We start from the raw sequence: 20,962 nt of genomic DNA, 5'->3' as shown, positions 1-20,962 counted from the left end.
AACGTGGTCCAGGCACCCCGGGCCATGTGTGCCAGTCGGGCATACAGTAAAGGTTGACCTGGGCCAATTCCTCTTGGGTTTGGTAAAATGTCATGAACTCTTTTTTGGCATAGAGATCTCACGCCATTTCACATCTCTCAAAGAAGGGCATAGAATGGTCTGAGTTTCCAAAGGGGCAAGTCCTCGGCATAGGGCGCTCCACACTACATCACTGTAACTACTCTCTGTTGGTATTTCCAGAACTTCCATTCCCAGTGTAGACCTAGCCAGTGTGGGAGTTTCGAGTCCCCCTGCACCAGTCCCACAAAGGGAAACAAACTAGAATTTGTCCTCTTTGTGTGCGACGAGAAGAATGCATTAAGTTGCATCATTAAGTTAAAGCCATTTGCTTTGCTATACAATACCATTAGCAAAGCAAATGGCTTGAACTTAATCAAAGGCGAGACCTATTGCATTTTCTATGCTTGTTGCACCAGTCCTTATCTTGAGAGACATTAGCCGGCCATATGTTGCACCATCCCTCATCATGTGCAGCAATGGTTGGTCTTGTGTTGCACCATTACTCGTCCTGTGCAGCACCAGTTTGTTCTGTGTGTTGCACAACTGCTCATCCTTTGCTACAGCTGCTGATCCTGTTTGGCATTGACTGGTCCTGTGTTGTACCATTGTTTGCCCTATGTGAAACTAGCTGAGCCTGTGTTGTACCAATGCTCATCTTGTGTTGGCGTTGGTGGTAAACTCCACTCCTCTGGCAGAGTTCACAGAGTTTTTCACACTCCTCTCACTGCTTAGAATGCAGAGTTTCGGAAAAACCCCACCAAACACCGCGTGGTGATTTTTTTTCTTCATGCCCGGCTCGCCAACCTTAAGTTGGCAAGTGTGATTTACAAAATTGAGTGCTAGACTACCTCCCGGCGAGGTATCTCAACCTGGGTGGGTGCGGCAGGTCGCTACCGCTCACGTTGAGAATGCTGCTGTTCTCATTGAGAAATCTGCCACTCATGTAGAAAATCTACTAGTGTGGCAGGAAGAAACCGTGTCCTCTGGCAGGCCGCGTGGTGCCAATCAAGCTGATTTTACAGTGCAGGACAAGCTCCCGGCGCTAGAAATCAGCATGAGCAGCATGATGTACCAAACTCTGGCGCTCGCAGAACTCTGCAAAATCTTGTGGAGTTTTTAGGTAACTCAGCGGAATTCCGCAGAGTGAAACTGTACGAGTTCCGCCCACACCTATTCCTGTGCAGCATTGATCGGTCCTGTAGTGCACCATTGCTCAACCCGTGTGAAGCACAAGAATCATATTGCACTAGTGGTCGTCCTGTGCAGTTCCTCATACGCCAGTCAATGCTCTTGTTTCGCAACATTGGTGGTTTTGTGCACCACCTGGGGCTGGCCTTGTGTTTCACTATACTCGATGCTAGGTTGCACTAATTGTACTTTTGTGTTATGCGGACGCAAGTACAGTTGTCTGGTTGGTTTCTTTTGGTGGGATGGCTGAATTACAGGGGAGGGTAGTAATGTCTGTCTCCTTTTGCAGCACACCGGTCTCATGACGGTCCCCCACCTGTGGCTTGTATAGCACATTTTGTAGCCTTCTGTATCACCATGGCTGTTCCCATGCTGCACCAATGGTGTTACTGATTTGAAAAATTGTTGTACTTTTGTTGCGCTATTGTTTTTCCTCTATTGCAGCTCTAAATGGAACTGCAAACCTGTGCAGTTCAATTGTGCAGTTCAATTGTGTCCCTGTGCTGTGGCATTGTTACTTTTACTGGGGCATGAGTTCAACAATTCATGGCCCTGTGTTGCACCATAGTTTTTTTCCTTTTGCACCATTGTTGGTCCTTTATGCACCATTGCCTTACTTAAGTTGCACCAGTGTTGCTTGTGATAATTCCATGTGCCAAAGGTGAGCGAAGGACTGTGTAGGGTCAAAGGCAAGAATACAGCCAGCAAGTGACCGAGAAATGTGAATGTTGGAGTGAACAAACACCTTAGTTTCCACAGTAAAAATCAAAATATTGAAATCACCACATTTAAAGAGTCAGGATTTGGGGGAGTAACATGTATGTATTCAGCAAAGTTTTCATAATTGTCATTATAAATTAGCATTACCTAGTTGATCTTTCAAATTGTGCCCTTTACGAATGGCGAACATGGGTAGATTTAGTGCAAGAGTCCCTGCACCCAGTATTCTCCAATGTTTCCTAATACACTTTTTAATAACATTTAGAACGTGAAATAAAGGTAAACAGGCATACCAGTTTTCATCAGTATTTTTTAAGTTTGAATCAACAGACCGTGTCTTGGGCAATAAAATGCCCTCTTTATGGAGCAATGAACCCAACACTGTAGGTAACTTCATCTAGCTATTTGGTGCACAATTAAATGGACTTCCTGAAAGGAGCTTCTTTTATACTTGCAATTACGTCTGACTCAGGCGTGGCTGGTGTTAATGGGCAAAATGGGTGTTCGCCCTACCACCATGAGGTTAGAGGCAAGAAGAGGATTAAAAAACACCAATCAGCTGAAAAGAAATTACTACTTGCTATCTCTTATTTTTAATGGGCAGCTGTGATAAGCTTTGCAGATGTCTTGTTGCGCATGTGCCAACTGGGCTAGGTATTCATTGACCTGCAGCATATCAGTAAAAGATCTTAGATTTTGGCCTAAACTCCGAAATGGTAGTCAAAATCCTCCAGCGGGGCAAGGCTGCAGGCTGTATCCTATGAAGTCCTTTTGAAGTCATGTAGCTGTTGGATGAGGTCCTACTGAAGTTGTACATTTTGGTAAGAAAAGCTTGAAGGGGAAAAATCAAATTTTGCACCCAGGGAAGCCTTCCCATTGGTAGGTACTTTTCATGCCTTTGCACAGTCAAGATCTGTGTTTGGATTTAGTCTCTTTTTTAAAGCTTAGGCTCCTCCAACTTGGCAAGGCTCGAGGCTGTATCTGAGAATATCGCACTGAAGTGCTCAAAGTGGGGCAAACTTCACATGTTCTCCTGCATTGTGCTGTGGTTGGGTTGACTAGGGTGGTTGGTTCCGGTCCTCAAGAGGTCTAGAAGTCCAAATGTTTCAGAGATTGTTGGAAACATTCAGCTGGACACAGCCACTTTTTCCAGCACCTCAGGGAAAGGTCCAGTCTAGGCCCAGTTGTAACTGGTCATTGCAGAAAAATTCCTGTTGCAGCTTGTAATGTCACTATAGCCACACATGAGGACAGCCATCTAACCCTGGGAGATCAGTTCTTTGGCTGGATACAGGTAGGAATGAGTCCAGCCCTTCAGGTCTCCTCACAGGTCCCAGGAAGCAGGTGTAGTCCTTCTCTTCTTCCACAGGTCCAGAATATGTCCTTATGGCTCTTTTTAGGATTGAGTAGACAGTGGGTGTGTGTCACTCCTGGACACTCCCTTAGCAATAAGGTAAAGTTTTCTTAGAACACTCCTTCCCTTTTTTCAGGAAATCCTGTTTACTGTACAGCAAACTATCTCACAGCATACTATTCTAAAAAAAACTCCTAGATGCCATATCTGTTGTGCCCTTGGAGATGGCTGATGTGCCAGCCAGTGGTGTGTTATGGGAACAGAAATCCCCCCCTCCTCCTGAACTACACCAAACTGGTTCTGGCAGCTCCGTCTTCCACTGGGATGGTGCCAAAATGGCTACAGTGGGCCTTTGGGACAAAGGCTTCTCTTTTTCAGGTATCCCTTTTCACTCAACTATGAATGGGCAAGCATCTCCATGGTCCCTTTCAAGTTAATTATGTTTCTAGACCCTCTCCATCTGTCCCGCCTAGCCTCAGAGGAGCCACATTCCTTACCTCCAGATCCTCCTGTCAAGAGACCTAGGCCAGGACCCTGCTCTAGGAGATGTTTCCACACCCTACTCTAGTCATTAATGCAAGCAGCCTGCAGGAGCTTCAGGTAGGGAAAGGTAAATAATAAAAGTCACTTTTCTTGAATATTTAATAAAAACCTATGTTCTCCATAGAATTGGATTTTAAATAAATATTGAAAACAGTGGTTGCACAATTTCTTTGGCTTGTCCCAAACCAGAGATTGCAAAATACTTTATTCTGCTCTCTGTTTTCCTCATGGTACAGCCAGAGCCTTCCACACTAAATAAAGCTTTTGGGGGCTTGTTGCTGTAGAGACATGCCAACCTTAAATGTATATATGTCCAACTTTCTTGTGGGCTACGCAACCTACATAGGGTTGACTTATTAACATTTCAAAGGAAAGATTTTCCCTTGTGAAAAAGTTTATTTTTACTGTTTTGTCCCTGTAAAAATTATTATTTTGACAGTCACCCTGAAACCATCTACACGTTTCCCCATAATTTTTAACAGCTTTGGGTCTGATGTATCAATGTAGTGTTCAAAAAGTAGTTGTTTTTGCACCCAGTATTGAATTTGCGAGCTGACCTAGATACTAAGAGGTAATTTCACAAAATTCCGAATAAAAATGGGTTTACCTCATTAATGTTTTTAAAGTAGGGTGCAAATTGAGACTCACTCACATTGGTGGTAATTACAGGGAGTCAGCAGGCCTCTATGTCTGCTACTGCTTTAAATAAAGTAAAAATATGTTTTTGTGAAAGAAGCCTGATTTCCCTAAATGAAATGGGACTGCTTTAATATGTGTTTGTGTGTGTGTGTGTGTGTGTATATATATATCGTGATCAAGGTAGCTGTGACTATCGAAATCCGTAGATGAGACCACTTAAGCCACGCCACTAATAAACCGGTGATTTTATCCGTGCCCGAGTGCCATGCTCCTTTGTGATTTGATGGAGATTGCTGGAATATATATATATATTGATCTCGAGCAGTGCCAATCTGAAGCAGTTAAACGTTTCATTTCCTGTGGTGTAGTCACACTACAGTTATCAGGGCCCTCACTAGAGCCAATTCTCATAGAAAACATTGTCATCTAACAGCATCACTGTAAAAAGCTCTATTGCCACCTTTAACACTGACCCTCTGTCTGACAACACTCTAGAAATAAGACTGATTACTACTTTTGCCAGGCAAGAAAGACAGTTACGTAGCATTATCAATCCTCATTGGCCAACTGTTTTGACCGAAATCACCTTAGGTCAAATCCTCCCTAAACGACCTTCCATTACATTCAGACGTGCCACATCGATGAGAGATACTCTAGTTAAACAGTCCGGAGTTTGCTCCCACACAAACTTGGCTTTCCAATAAAACAGGATTCTTTTAAGTGCAATTCTGTCATGCCTGCAAATTCGGGGTTAACACCTCTGAATACACGACTGCATTTAATTCTAGACCCATCAAAATCTAGGGTCATTACATGTGTCGTATTGAATTTGCAGTGTACATTTTAGAATGTTCTTGTGGTCTAAAATATGTGGGCAGCACCAAGCTTCAAGTTTTTAATCGTATATTACAACATCTGAAGGCAGTGGTTAACTAAGACCCTAACTACCCTGTGACCCGTCATTTTAAGTTAGTTCCTAATACCAATCTCAATGAACTTAGATATTTTGTCATTGGTGCTGTCCCCGTACCACGTCGAGGAGGCAATCGTGTAAAACGTCTACGGCAGTTAGAGTCCCATTTTATTCTAGCACTCGACAACAAAATGCCAAACGGACTAAATACAAGTGAGGATTTGCATAACTTTTTATAACAAGCATTGGCATAGCCAATAGGTCTCGCCTTTGGGACCTGATAAGTGTTTAGCCATGCTGCACATTATCACCCACCAGGCAGATTTCTGTTATGGAACTAGTACTTATGTAAAGTGCTTTGATGCCTTAATTCGCGCTACATAATGCAAAAAATAAAAAGAAATGAAAGGAGAAGTGCTTGCAGATTTCTGAGGTGGGGGAGCGAAAAGATGCTCTCTGTAGAGTTACGCTATGCCTGCCTGCTGTAAATGTTTGGTTTTTCTCCACAATAGTTAGGCTAAATGCTGATTGCTAACGTTCTTCTGTTTTGTTTAACCAGAAGCATGATCATCTGGTCAACAAATGGTTAAGCATCACAATGTAGCTATTTACTGAAACCCCACGAGAATCGTTCCCTTCCTCCCCAAGACATGAGTGGTCTTTAAGAAGCTTTAACTACTGTAGCAGCTGCTTGTTGCCTTCCAGGGTAGGCTTGTTGGCCAAGGCCCCAGATTAGACCGTGCTGATGATTCAGCTGAAAAGTAAGATGTCACTGTAATTGATTTAGTTTCTGTTCCTTTGTGTTTTAGAGAAAGCGCACTCTTGTGGAGGTGGGGTGGAGGGGACGCGCCTTCTAATGAAAGTGGCAAGGTCTGGAAATGAAACCTGACCCAAAACACATGGCAGCCTACACGCCGCCACTGCTGGCTCCTATTACATAATGCCAGTAACAAATCAGTACCAAATCAGAAAGTGAGCACAGTTTAGGAAATCAGGAGCCAAATTGAAAGGAGGCGAAAGTGAGTTATCCCAGTGTGCAAGTGAAGGCGGGGCTGGAGTATGCTGCATTTTGGTGCAGAGTAACAGATGTTTATTGCCGACCAAGTGTTAAATAGTCCGTCGGCCTCTAGTAGGATGAAAGGCTGAGCAGACGCGCTGGGGTTCGAACCTGCGGCTGTGAGGTCAAACATAAGATTAATAGGTTGCTTGCCTTGAAGTTAAGATTGCATTATATAATGCTAGTACCAAATCAGAAAGCAAGCACTGTAGAGAAAATCAGGAGCCGTGTGTGTAAGCAGAGGCCTCGCTACCTCTGCCGCCACTGTCAAAACACGATTTTGCTGCCTTCCTCCTTCTACAAGTCAACAGCAATGGGCCTAGCATGACCGCGAATGCACACATTTCTCATTGCAATTAGAGCATTGGCAGGGCTGTGCGTGTGCATTTGGCATGTGAAGGGAGGATTGGTTAAAAAGAATGGTGCAAGAGAGAAGCAGGGTGAGTGAGCACGGCAGCGCAGCGAACGCGCTAATTAAAAACAGATGGTGACATGACCCTGAACAGATGGCACCCCTGCTCGTAACTGCAAGCTGTAGGCCTTGGGCGGATATATTTGCTGGGAAAGGTGGTACATGCAGCCGCCTTTGCCCAATTGCGTGCTGTCTTTTTAGAAAGACACACGCAAAGACCTATTGAAATAATGCAGGGAAAAAACACACGCACGAGCGTGTGAAAAGTCCAGAGTGATTCCAAGAGGTTGTTTTCCTAGTGCAGCGCATGCGCGCTGCGCTAAGCTCGACCTAAAAACCGTTGTCTATATAACTGGTTTTAGAAAACTGTTTTTGTCGTCTAGGTGTTTAGAACTTTGTAATCTTTGGTCATACTCCCAATTGTGGTTCTTAACATCTATTCAGGGATAAGTGTTTACATCAGTTTTCAGGCAATTTACAATTTTGTCCTGATTTATGATTTGTTTTTGTTATTTATTATCAAATTGGAGGATTACTATGTAAGCTCTGGGCAGCTTCATGTCGTTATCAGATGTTTTATCTTTTTGAACAACACCTTAGCACTTTAACTTATTGCAATGTATGGATCATGCAGTAGCACATTATGTCTATGCTCTTTGACTATTGAAAGAAAGGGGTCTTCTATTGCTGCTTAATGTTTTTTTACATATAAAAATGTCCGTTCGCCACAACCATTGCGATTACATTTTTATCAGAGTTTCTATGAATTTTAGTAAAAGTGTGTTTTTCTTATCCATGTGGATTAATGCACCAATTACGAATGGACTCTCTTTGCACTTTGAGAATCCAGCACTTGCACTTTAAGAAAATATCATTGTACTGTGGTATTCACCATCTATGTGCGCTGCTACATTGTTATCTGTTATTTAATTATGATGATCTCTGATTAACAGCAATTATGTTCCATAATTGCAGGACATTATTTACATTTTGGAGTGGCAAATAATGAAATGATAATATATTTTGTTATGTTTCCATGAATTTGACATTTCTATTTATGCACATTAATCCCATAGTCTTTTTTATTATGTCTAGAAGCTTTATTTGTTGTGTTGCACTGTGGTTGTTTTCTGTTTTCACTATTTAAATGATGGCATTTGGGCAGCGTGTCATTTTATCAAGACCGTGCCATTAACAGTCGAAACGCGCCATGACAGGCACTAGCCTGAACTATAGGATGTGCCATGATTTCATAAAAGGTACTTTTTTGAACTTGAAACTCAACGTCTGGTGGTCTGTACCTTGTTTGTCTCACCATATCCATGGGGGGCTAGTATTGTTTGTACTATAATAAATATATATATATATATCCTTTACACTCCAGATCATCCTTGCTGGGTATTTTTCGGCGCTCTCGGCGGTGCGTACTCCAACGGCTGAGCCATGCCGTGTTAAATCGAACAAAACCTTCCAACAGTGGAAGAATGGATCGCACTCACTGGGAGATTTAAATTCCTGAAATCTCAGCAATCTCCAAATTGTTACGGCAACTACCTCAAACCAACGCGTTTAGGTCTTCCTGAGACCTTGTTTACGGTTTACACTCAGCGAAATGTTTGGACAAATCAAATACATTGTTATACATTGCGACTTCCGTAATCATTTCCTTTCCATACATCGCTAAGCTTTCTGGGAGACGTAGTTTAAAAAAAAAGGTAAAAATTCATTTTTGAAAAAAGTGACACTGTCCAAAAAAACCATTGTGCATTTCATTCAATTATCATCCAAGGGGATTCAGTATTGGATCAGGACATACTTAATAATATTATAGTATATTATTATAAATCAATTCATGGAGTATCTTATGCAAATGTAGAGACAATTCTTATAATTCATTACCACAATAATTGTGTGCAATAATGCTCAAAAAGCAGCGTCCAACCCTCCTGTAGGTTTAAGCATGCAGGGCAATCTAAACTCTCCAGTGGGTGGTCGGACTAGTTATTAGTGTCTTGAGCTTGCACTTACTCCTTCAATTGGATTCCTCTGTCTGTTAAATAATGTTAGTCCCATCAAATTAGGCTTCCAATTAAAGTCTGTCCCCAATATACTCCTTTTCCGTGTAAAAAAATGAGTTAAAAAATTAATAGTGAATTTTTGTGATTAATTAAAACTTTGAGAAGCAGCACGTATTGATAGATTCCTTTAATCTAAATGTACATATAATTCTTCATCTTGATTTAATCCATATGGTGTGTAGGTGGGAAGGGCCAGTATCCGACGCAATTCTCTTTCTCTCAGCTTCCTTTCTCTATTCCCGCCCCGCTCATGGCAGTCCACACTCTCAATAGCATAGAATTTCAGTAATTTCCAATCTACCTCATGGTGAGACTCCATATGTTTTGCTACAAAATTGCTGCGTTCTTTGTTTATGGTAGGTCGAACATTTTTTTTAGCTCACAGATGGTGCTTCCGACATACTTAAGAGCACAAGGACATTCAATTACGTATTGATTTTTACATGTGCTTAGCTTTTGAGTTTTCTCAATTAAGTGTATGTGTGATGATAATTCCATATTTGGACAAAGTGCCCAAAGGTGAGGGAGCAACCTGTCTGCCAAACTCATTGTCCAACTACCCTGTTTTACGTTGGGTGGACTGCCAGTTTTACGTTGATGGAGTAAAATGTATTCCGTTAGTGTAAACGTTCCTCAGACATCCTGATGGGGTGATTGAATGGCTTTTGTTTTGTAGTTTCTGCCACCACCAGGAATATCCTGTGACAACTCCCATGTTATCAGTCTCTTTAGGTTTTTGGAAAAGAACAAACATTAAAAAGTTTGGTGTAGATGCATAACAAACATTTAAATGGCTCTGTGTGAGCCTCCGTGTTGGCGGTTCACAGAAACTCAGAGCTCACTGCTGCACCGTTGTTGAACTCAAAATTAGATGGGCGGAGTAAAGTCAGGGTGGTGTTTGTAAAAGTCCTCTGCCACCTTGACTGCCATTACTCCGTCTGCCAAAGTCTAAATCGGGCCCAAAGTGTAAGTATTTCAGCTTTCAGATTTTTTTTCAGACATTCATTTATAATATTCACAGTTATAATATGCATAGCAATTTACTTATGAGATGCAGCGACACAATGTTTTATTTGATAAAAAACCTTTTTCCTTTATTATTTCTCTTCAGATTTGAAAGAATGGCTGAAGTCAAAACTAGATTGGAGAAACATGAAGAAAAACAACTGTGTCAACTTTTGGGAAATGTGCGGTTGTGCCTTCTGTTCAAGGGAAGTGTCCACGGTTTTACCCCTTTGGCATTTCATTCAAAATGTGATGCACAAGGACCTACTTTAGTTGTGGCATATACCAATCCAGGATTTATTTTTGGAGGTTTTTCAAATGAGGGGTTCAAGTCTAGGGAAGTGTTGGTGAAAGATGGAAAGGCATTTCTCTTCCGCCTAAACACAGGTGAAAAGAAAGACACTCCTCTGAAAATTCCAGTCAAAGATTCAGAAGGTGCCATCTATGATCATTCATCCCACGGCCCTAACTTTGGTAATGGGTCTTTAACTTTCCTCTGCAATGCTATGCAGCTCACCTCCAGTGCTACAGCTTATTATGAATTCAATGCTGCTGACTTGTATGGAGATGACCCTACCTTTGTTGAGTGTGAAGTGTTTCGAGTAGAAAGTAAGTACGCAATCCCAACATCATTTTGACTTTATGAATGTACCTGTATCCCCACAACTTATTTTTTGTATATGTTTCTGTAGGTATTGGTGATGCAATAGATATACAATGGAGGAAGATCAATTGGACTGCTGAGTAAGTTTACATTTTAAGTCAAGTATACCAAGCATAACATTTCTGAACGTATATAGTCTAATAAACTTTTCAAGATATTTTAGCTGAGATCAAATTTTCATGTATGCCCTTTGTTTATAACAATGTGGCTCCATTAAAGGTGTGTAAGATCACGTCATGTTACAGTTCAAAATAAAATGCTTAGTTACGTAATTGAGGTCAGTTACCAAATTTAAAAAACTAGGGCATGGTTCATGTGATGGCATATAGTGGTTTATCTTTGTGTGATCAAAAGTGACTAGGAGTTTTCCATAGTCCTGAGAACTATGTCTTTTTGCTTATTCATAAAGGAGTAAACATTAATGCAAACATTGGCAAAGCTAGTAGGTTGCATTTGTTTCAACCAGTTGAAGAGGTAGTGGCTTTGCTAATGCTTGCTTGGTTTGACAAGTGTGTTTAGATTATTCCTAATTTACAATTCGAAAAATGCCCTTTGGACATCTAAGAATGGGAAAACAATAAAAAAATAAAACTCAAGTTTACCAAATTTAAGAGAGCAGGGTGCAGGGAAGCTGAAACGGGGAGCAAGTGAGGAAAGCAGTGCGTTCCCATGGAGTGCTAAATTTGGCATAAAAAACTGTTTCCCCACATCAGTGGTGGAATCAGTGGAAAAAAACAAATCATCCGAACTGAAACTATGGTAAGGCAGAAATGTTACAGTGTTTGAACAAACACAAGAGTTAAAACCATTAAATAAGTTGCAGAACTGAACTCTGAGTTAGACAAGAGAGAGGTGCTGGTATGAACCCACATAAAGTATATGTTAAAGTATGAGATAAAATGCTAGCCACGACAAGGAGCTAAACATTTCTCTTGCAGTAAAGTACAATGTTTCCATCTCTGCTGTAAATCAAGATAGGTAAGTAAATAGTAAACATGGCAGGTAACTGTTATAAAGTGTTCTGGACAGAAGAGGCAAGTATGCAGGCCAATGGAAGGTTATTTCTTATTTATTCGCCCCATCCATGACCACATAACACTAACAAATTGAAATTCAGTTGTTTGCTGCTGTTATTTCGCATACACTACTTGTCTGGATGAATCCAAAAGTCACAAAATTATCCGCTTGGTATGGAAGAGAGAATACATGCTTAACATAGGTCAATGTGTAAAGCATTTATGGAGTACCAAAACTGTGATAAATTTAAAAACACCAAACAATAAGAATCCAAATCCTAATTGGATAACTGGAGTAATTAATAATAAAAAGAATGACAAAAATCCAATACGGGGAACCAGAGATATCAGTTTTTAAAGTTTTAAGTGAAAATAGCACTACTAAACTCCAATGATAGTCTATGGTTGCGGGTGAAATGTTTTCCAGGGTAACCCTACCCACTCTTCCAGTAGTTTCTCCTTGCCCCCTTGCAGTGCACTTGACTCCTAAAATGCAAGATGGGGGAACTCTTCCTCTATTGTGCAGCTCCTTTGTGTCCACACACAGGTGTGCCAGAGAAATGAGCAGTCCACTCTTCTGGGACCACCTCTCCCTCTCACTGGGATAGTGCCATGGATCAAAGAGCTTTAACCTCCTAGGTTTTTACCACTTCTACTAATAACTGATTTGGCCGGTCTCATCCTTGTTCTTTTCAAATAAATAAAGTTCCTAGGACCACACCAGCTGACATTTCTGAGCACTTATTTATCACATTGCTCCCAACCCATCCCATCCTGTCTCCAGGCTTAGGCCATTTTTGTTTTCTGGGAGCAGTTTTCACACCTGATTATATTCACATACAGGCAGGACAGTTGCTGGAGGGCTAATGCAAATAAACCGCCAAGAGTTTCGAGAAGGAAAAAAGTAACTTTTCAAATGTTACTTTTCCTAAATATTTGTTAAAAATCTAACTTCGCCAAGGAATTGGATTTATGAAAAATATTCCCTGAATAGCAATTCTAGCTATTTGTTGTCAGAAGTCACAGATTAAAGTTAATGACCTATGCTTTGACATTTTTCAAGATCCAGCTAAAGCTATGCCAGTGTAATGAACGTTTTAGGGATAGTCACTGGAAGAACATGCCAACTTGAATTTTTCACTTGTTCCACTTTTAAATATCAGGCATCCTACCTTGTGGGCTACAAGGTGTACTTAGGGACGACTAATCAACATTTTAAGAGCAGGATTTCCCTGTTCTCAGAACGTTTTTTTTACAGGTTTAGCAGCAGGTCTTTAGGCTGCTGCATTCAAGCTACACCTGGTAGGCTATATATCATGTTTTATAGGCCAACCCTGTGGATGGTTCAACAGGTGCTGCAGTCCACAGGAGACATTTAACTTCAAGACCATGGGTGCATTTTGTACACCATGTAATATGGACTTTAAGGCAGGTAAAGTATGTAATTCAGGGATAGATCAATGTTACCATGTTTTGAAGGGGGGACATAGACAGACTTCTCCTGTTTAGGAGGGTTAAATTGCTTAGATTCCTAAAGCCAGCATAAATAGGGTTCAGAAAAAGGTGGACAATCTGAGGTGACTATGCAGAAAAAGCTAATTTGCTATAATGCAGAATGTAGTTGTGTTATTCTGCTTTACCATTAAATGCAAGGATCCAAGTTATTTTGCCCCTAAACATTGCCATTTATGAATCCCCCCTGCAGTAGTGTGTTCAGCTTAAGCATCTTTGTGTGTCAAAACGATGTATGATGAAAGAATGGCATCAAATTGATTCACTGTTAACTGCTGATAAAAGAAAAATAGCTCTCAAAGTTACCAACTGCAGGATGTGCGGATTTTACCTATGGTGGTGAGATTTTGACTCCACCACCTGAGGTGTAACATCAGTAGTGGCGATGATGCCCATGGGGCTTTATAGGTGCACCAAACTCCACTTATGGCTGTATTTTACTGCCAAAATAGTGGACAGCTGTCCCATTTTCCTTTCTTGCATCAGGGCCCATGGTGCTTTCGCTTAGCTAATGTCTACCACAAACTGCCGCATTGATTCCCTAATGGACTGATTCATAAAACTTTATTTTACTCATTGAGTCACTATCAGACTGACGCGTACAATTTTTTAAATGTACTACCACATTATTTCACATGCACCAACGCCTGATTCTAAAAGTATAATGTGGACCTATGCCCTCTTTATATGCACAGAATGCACATTTTTTAAATCAAAATTCGCCAAACCTAAGTCACAGAATAGGATTGGTAGAGCTTACCATGTACATTGTGCATTTTGATATGAGGCATACATACTAGTGGCCTGAAAGATCTGTATTCGCAAACCTACTCAGAAGGGCAGATTTACTTTACTGGTGAGTCTAACTCTATAAGTTGGTGAACAACAGCGATGTATGTTTCTGAGTATTCAGCTTCAATTTGCAGGTAGTGTTCCACCCTGTATATACATACATGTTAATTCCTGTCATGGGCAAGCATAAGTATGTTTCCTGCATGAGAGTAGAGAGGGAAATCCAACATATTTCATTGGGGTGCTGTAGGAATGGTGTCTTTTGAGGGGGAAACATATGTTTGAGGCATATGAGCTGCAGATTACACACTTTTGCATAGATCGCCATCTGGTGTTGGGCCCGGATGTTTGCAGTTTGTTTTTCCTGTTGGAAAGTCTTTGGAAGTCACGAGGTCGGTGACTCCTCCTTTGGATCGTATTGCGCATGGGCTTCGGATCCATCCTCACATTGTTTTTTTCCGCCATCGGGCGTCGATGTTATCTTCGCGCTCCGGTTCCGAACAGCTTCCAGCTCGACGATCGACGCGCAATCCTCACCCCAGTCGCTGTATTGTTTTGATCACGATCTCTTCAACCAACGCGCCTTCTCATCGACACAAACCTTCGGTTCCAGTCGTCGACGGCGGCCTTCGGGCCTACCCAGGCTCCGGCCCCGGCTCATGGAAAGAACTCCATTTAAAAAGTGCCCTCAATGTGGGTCCAAATTTCCCCACACCGATCTTCATTAGGTATGCAACCCTTGCCTCTCCCCGGAACACGAGGCTCGAGACTGTCCGGCCTGTAAGTCTTTCCGATCCAAAAAGACTATTGGGGACCGAAGAGCCAGAAGGAACATGGCACACTCATCGACGTCCATTCCGAGCGCTTCCGAGGCCGACGAGTCAGATGTGGAGGACATCACCCCGGCGCAGAGGGTCATGAGTACCAATCTACCCCCTCGCACACCCGTGCCGACACCCAAAAAGGCTTCAGTCACGCCTTCGTCTCCGGGTCTAGGCAAGACCAGAGACACTGCTTCACACACCCCACCTTCGGGCCCGGAGAAGAAGCCAAGTAAGCCTTCCGGCGGCTCGGGCTTGAGCCAGCCTGCCCGCAGTGCCGAGGAACACACTTCGGCACCGAAAAAGAAGATGGCCACCACCTCGACACCGAGCTCCGCACCGAAACCCTCGGGGTCGACACCCAGCCCTTCGGCACCGACGCCATCTTCGGTGCCGACCAAACCACACAAGGCCACCGTCACCGACACTTCCAAGCCGAAGCACATCTCGGCGCCGACCAAGAGACCGGAGGGTCCCAAGACTTGTTCTAAACATCAAACCGGCACGGTAAAAGCTACAAAATCATCGGCCCCGACGCCTTCGGCGCCGACGGACCAAATTACCTCACCAGAGTTTTTTACACCGGATCCCTTGCAAAAAACTCTTACCAAGGATCCAAAAACTGGACAGAGACATTTGGAGAAGCCTGCTCCGCCTCCACCTCCAAAGAGGAAGGACTCTGCTACCTCTCCATTCAGAATACTTTCCACCCCCTCCTCCACCTCCTCCTCCTCCCCCCCTCCACCCTCTCCACCCCCACCTCATCATTCTCCTACTCCGTCTCCAGACGATGATGATCATGGGGACCCATATTATGATACAGGGGATGTGCCACAAGACCCCACCCCTACAGGATCTCCAGATCCATGGGACGATTACCATATACCAGATATCCCCAACGTCCCACAAGACGATATTTACCCTTCTAGACCATCTCCACCTGAAGATTCACTAGGGTTTAACCATCTTCTACAAAGAGCAGCACATTATCATGGGGTGGACATGCATAATGACCCTTTGGAGGAAGATTTCCTCCTAGACACATTCGATACTACATAGAGGTCCACCTCCATACTGCCCATGCTCAAAGGGGTGGTGAAGCATGCAGCCGAAGTTTTTAAAGACCCAGTTAGAGCCAGGGTCCTTAACCCATGTATCGAAAAGAAGTACAAACCTGCTCCTTCAGATCCCTCTTACATTAGGGGACCAGCGCCACTAGATTCCTTAGTGGTCTCTACGGCATGTAAAAGGGCAAACTCACAAGCGTCAGGCGATGCATCACCACCTGACAAGGAATCAAAACTGCTTGATGCTTCAGGCAAACGCACAGCATCCCAGGCCGCCAACATATGGCGTATAGCAAACACTCAGGCACTGCTAGCCAGATATGTCAGGGCTCATTATGATGAATTAGAGAGCATAATGCAACATCTCCCTGAAAAATATAAAAGTAAAGCCAACGAGTTGATTCAAGAGGGTAAAACAATCACAAACACCTCTATACGTTGTGCCCTAGACGCAGCAGACACAGCCTCCAGGGCCATTAACACCAGCATCCTTCTCCGTCGTCATGCTTGGTTAAGGGTATCTGGGTTTAAACCAGGAGTACAAGCCTCCATCCTTAACCATCCCTTTGACCAGGAACATCTATTCGGGCCAAAGGTGGATGAGGCCTTAGAAAAGATGAAAAAGGACACGGATACAGCAAAATCAATGGGGCCTTACAGTCTCACCCGCCCAGACGCTCCTTTCGCCGCTCATCCTTTCGGAGTGCACCCAGAGGCTACTCCTCAGACACAGCGTCCACATCGTACAAGTCCCCTACTCAGACCACCTTTACAAAAGGTTACCAAAGAGGCGGCTACAGGAGTAACAACAACAAGGGCAGAGGCAAAACAAACAACGCCTGTTCTGCCACACCTACTACCCAATGACTTCCCCCCGCTCCCTCCAGACCATTCCACCTCAGTCGGGGGCAGACTCACAAATTTCCTTCATGTCTGGGAGACCATCACCTCAGACAAATGGGTGACCCAAATAATTCGGTCAGGATACTGCCTGGAATTAACATCTACCCCCCCAAACATTCCGCCCAGGCAACGCCCAATGTCACAAGAATATTCCACATTGCTAAAGCAGGAGGTAATCTCCCTCCTACAAAAACAGGCAATAGAACACCTTCCTGTCAATCAACAAAATTTGGGGGTTTACTCCCTATATTTTCTAATACCAAAAAGGGACGAGACTCTACGACCTATTCTAGATCTCCGGCCCCTAAACACATACATACACTCAGACCATTTTCACATGGTAACGCTTCAGCAGGAACTTCCGCTCCTCTCCCAGAACGACTTTCTCACCACACTGGACTTGAAAGATGCATACTTCCACATTCCAATACACCATGCTCACAGAAAGTACCTCAGATTTGTAGTGGACGGACAACACTACCAATTCAAAGTGCTCCCGTTCGGAGTCACAACAGCACCACGGGTATTCACCAAGTGCCTAGCTGTGGTGGCGGCACACCTCAGAAGACAGCACATTCACGTCTTCCCATACTTGGACGATTGGCTGATAAAAGCCACTTCATACAACCAATGTGTACACCACACCGCTAACACAATCCAACTACTTCACCAACTAGGCTTCACGGTGAACCACCAAAAGTCACAGCTAACACCATGCCACATAAAACAATACCTCGGTGCCACCATAGACACCTCAAAAGTAATAGCCTACCCCAATCCGGCCAGGATTGCAAGCATTCAGGCTTTGCGACAAAAATTCGTACTTCAACACTCCCTTCCAGCACGAGTGTTTATGCAACTGATAGGGATGATGGCCTCTTGCATTTTCATAGTGCCTCACGCAAGACTCCAAATGCGTCCACTCCAAGAGTGCTTAGCGCGCCAATGGAACCAGGCCCAGGGGCAACTGACAGATCTGGTGTTGGTAGACGGTCGCACCCATCGCTCTCTGCAGTGGTGGAACACCACAAACCTTTCCAAAGGTCGACCGTTTCTGGACCCGGTTTCCCAAATAATACTAACAACGGATGCATCGCTCTCCGGCTGGGGAGCCCATCTATTACACCTCACAGTGCAGGGCACATGGACGCCGCAACAAAAGTTACTCTATATCAACCATCTGGAGTTACTAGCAATCTTTCTAGCCCTGAAATCCTTTCAACCGCGTATTTCAGGCAAGGCAGTCCTCATTCGCACAGACAACATGACGGCCATGTATTATATTCAAAAACAAGGCGGCACACACTCTCCACAGCTCTCTCAATTAGCACAGAGCATAGGAGATGGGCAATTCCCCACAAAATCTTTCTCCCAGCTCAACATGTCCCAGGAGTCCAAAACACCGTGGCAGATCTGCTATGCAGACAGACACAACAGATCCACGAGTGGGAACTTCACCCACAGGTTCTTCATCCGTTCTTTCAAATGTGGGGGCATCCACAGATAGACCTCTTCGCCACCCACGAAAACACAAAATGCCCAAGCTTCGCCGCCAGATACCCACACCCATTGTCCAAAGGAAATGCGATATGGATGAACTGGTCAGGCAAATTTGCGTACACTTTTCCGCCTCTCCCACTCATTCCATGAGTGGTGCGAAAGCTACAACAGCACTCCCTCACACTGATCCTAGTAGCTCCAACGTGGGCCAGACAAACGAGGTACACCACGCTGCTGGAACTCTCGGTAGTACCACACCAAAAACTACACCTCTCACCATGCCTCCTAACCCAGAACCATGGAGAGATCAGGCACCTGGACCCAGCTCAGCTCAACCTTGCGATCTGGCTCCTGAAATCCTAGAATTCGGGTACCTAAACCTTCCCCCTGACTGTATGAACGTCATCAGAGAAGCTAGACGCCCTACCACTAGAGCCTGCTACGCTACCAAGTGGAAACGATTTGTTGTTTATTGCCATAACAACACAATCAATCTTCTAGACGTGTCTATACAACACATCATATGCTACTTGCTCCACCTACAAAGGTGTAATCTAGCCTATATCTCTATTCGGCTACACCTCGCAGCAATTGCAGCTTTCTTACAAAACAGGCAGCACCTATCACTTTACAGAGTACCTGCCATTAAAGCCTTCATGGAAGGCCTCAAAAGAATAACTCCCCCCAGAGTACCACCCTCACCTGTGTGGAACTTAAATATCGTTCTCACAAGGCTGATAGGGCCTCCCTTCGAACCTTTGCATAAATGTGACCTGCAATTCCTCACATGGAAAACAGCTTTCCTTGTAGCCATCACTTCCCTTAGAAGGGTCAGTGAGATACAAGCACCATACAAGAACCTTTTCTTCAAATGCACCAGAACAAGGTTGTTCTTCGTACCAACCCAAAATTCCTACCTAAAGTCATTTCCCCTTTTCACCTAAACCAATCCGTAGAATTACCGGTATTTTTCTCGCATCCTTAAACTGTTGCAGAAAGGGCTCCACACACGCTAGATGTCAAATGAGCCTTACTTTACTATATCCAAAGAACACAACCTTTCAGAAAGACCAAACAACTGTTTGTCTCTTTCTCTCCACCACACAAGGGCAACCCCATCTCAAAATCAAGGATAGCTAGGTGGATTGTAAAATGCATCCAGATTTGCTACCACAAAGCAAAACGAACACTTTTCGTTCCCCCTAAAGCCTATTCTACACGGAAGATAGGGGCTTCCATGGCTTTTCTAGGGAACATCCCACTAGATGATATCTGCAAAGCAGCTACATGGTCAACACCGCACACTTTCACTAAACACTATTGTGTAGATGTGCAAACCAAGCAACAAGCTAGTGTGGGCCAGGCTGTACTAAAAATACTATTTCAAACCACTGCAACAGATACCGGTGGTCGCCGCTAAGGTTGGGAACTGCTATATAGTCTATGCAAAAGTGTGTAATCTGCAGCTCATATGCCTCGAATGGAATATGCTACTTACCAGTTTGCATCTGTTCTTGGCATGTAGAGCTGCAGATCTACACACGCCCACCCGCCTCCCCGGCTACCTGTATCTGTTCCAGTCTATCTTATTTAGATACAACACACATGGGTTTCTACACTGTTGTTACTACGCTCCATCTTTCCCTGCTGGCGAAAAACAATCTGAGGATGGAGCCGAAGCCCATGAGCAATACGATCCAAAGGAGGAGTCACCGACCTCGTGACTTCCAAAGACTTTCCATGAGGAAAAACAAACTGCAAACATCCGGGCCCAACACCAGATGGCGATCTATGCAAAAGTGTGTAAATCTGCAGCTCTACATGCCAAGAACAGATGCATACTGGTAAGTAGCATATTCCTTTATTGTCTAACCATCCAAGCCTGCCTCTGCTAGGTTGTGTATTCCTTGCCTGGAGTTTGAGTGAAAGGGGCTGGGGGATTCCAGGAGATAGGGTGAGTCAGCACAGGGCTGAATAGAGAGATCCCCATGCAGATGGGTGGGAGGAGTTGCACCTGGGACCTGAATAGGGATGTGCCTTCCCTCCACAATACTGGCTCCACCTCCTGTGGTGGGTCTGATGTCCCTGGCCCACACTGTGAAAGGAAAGATGGAGTATTTTCAACAAAGTGCTCCAGGACTGACCAGAACTGATTTGGACTAGGCAAAGGCCTCTCTGCCTTCAGAGAACAAAGAGAAACTGTGTATAAAAAGGGGACCCAGACTACAGAACTTCAGATCACTTTTGGGAAACAAGAAGAAACCTTTGCTGAGGAGATGAACCAGAGAGACTGAGGAGAGACTGCTTGGGGATTGGCCGGCAGTGGTTGCCTAACTGCCAAAGAAAGGAGAGAGGAACTTTGTGTGTACTTTCATCAACTAGTGAAGGATCTCAAAGGGCTTGAGAGAGAGCCTGCCTCCTGCTGAAGTCTCAGGGACAACAGACCTTTGCCAACCAGCTCCCCAAGAGTCTTTTGGAAGTGCCTGCTGCTGTGCAAGGCTTTCTGAGGGACTGCATGTCGCAAGGAGCTGGAAGCGTGACTCACGAGCAAGAAGCGTGTTGCCAAACTGCCGCTGTCGCTTCACAATGCAAAAGCACATCGCATCACAGGAGAAGAGGATCGACGTCGCATCAGACACCGGCGCATCAACAGAGAAGCATGTCGCCGCAGCTGCAGTTGTCGCATCGTTGCCGAAGTGCCTCGCATCGCCAGAGAAG

General features: G+C 43.9%; 1 protein-coding gene across 5 annotated transcripts in view; it reads left to right on the top strand.

Annotated features, from left to right (window-relative positions):
• LOC146834562 (interferon-induced protein 44-like) overlaps positions 1-20,962 on the top strand; it is a 307,969-nt gene that overhangs the window by 109,545 nt on the left and 177,462 nt on the right. For all 5 annotated transcript variants that reach the window (XM_085601966.1, XM_085601969.1, XM_085601965.1 and 2 more), the window contains 2 exons: positions 10,076-10,578; positions 10,662-10,713. In XM_085601966.1, coding sequence (XP_085458092.1) covers positions 10,086-10,578; positions 10,662-10,713 — 545 coding nt within the window. In that variant the 5' untranslated portion in view covers positions 10,076-10,085. The remainder of the gene's footprint in view (positions 1-10,075; positions 10,579-10,661; positions 10,714-20,962) is intronic.

This window comes from Triturus cristatus, chromosome 4_2, assembly GCF_964204655.1.
Source record: "Triturus cristatus chromosome 4_2, aTriCri1.1, whole genome shotgun sequence".
NCBI lineage: Eukaryota > Metazoa > Chordata > Amphibia > Caudata > Salamandridae > Triturus > Triturus cristatus.
The sequence above is the reverse complement of the archived record's forward strand: the minus strand, read 5'-3'. Positions and strand labels throughout refer to the sequence as shown.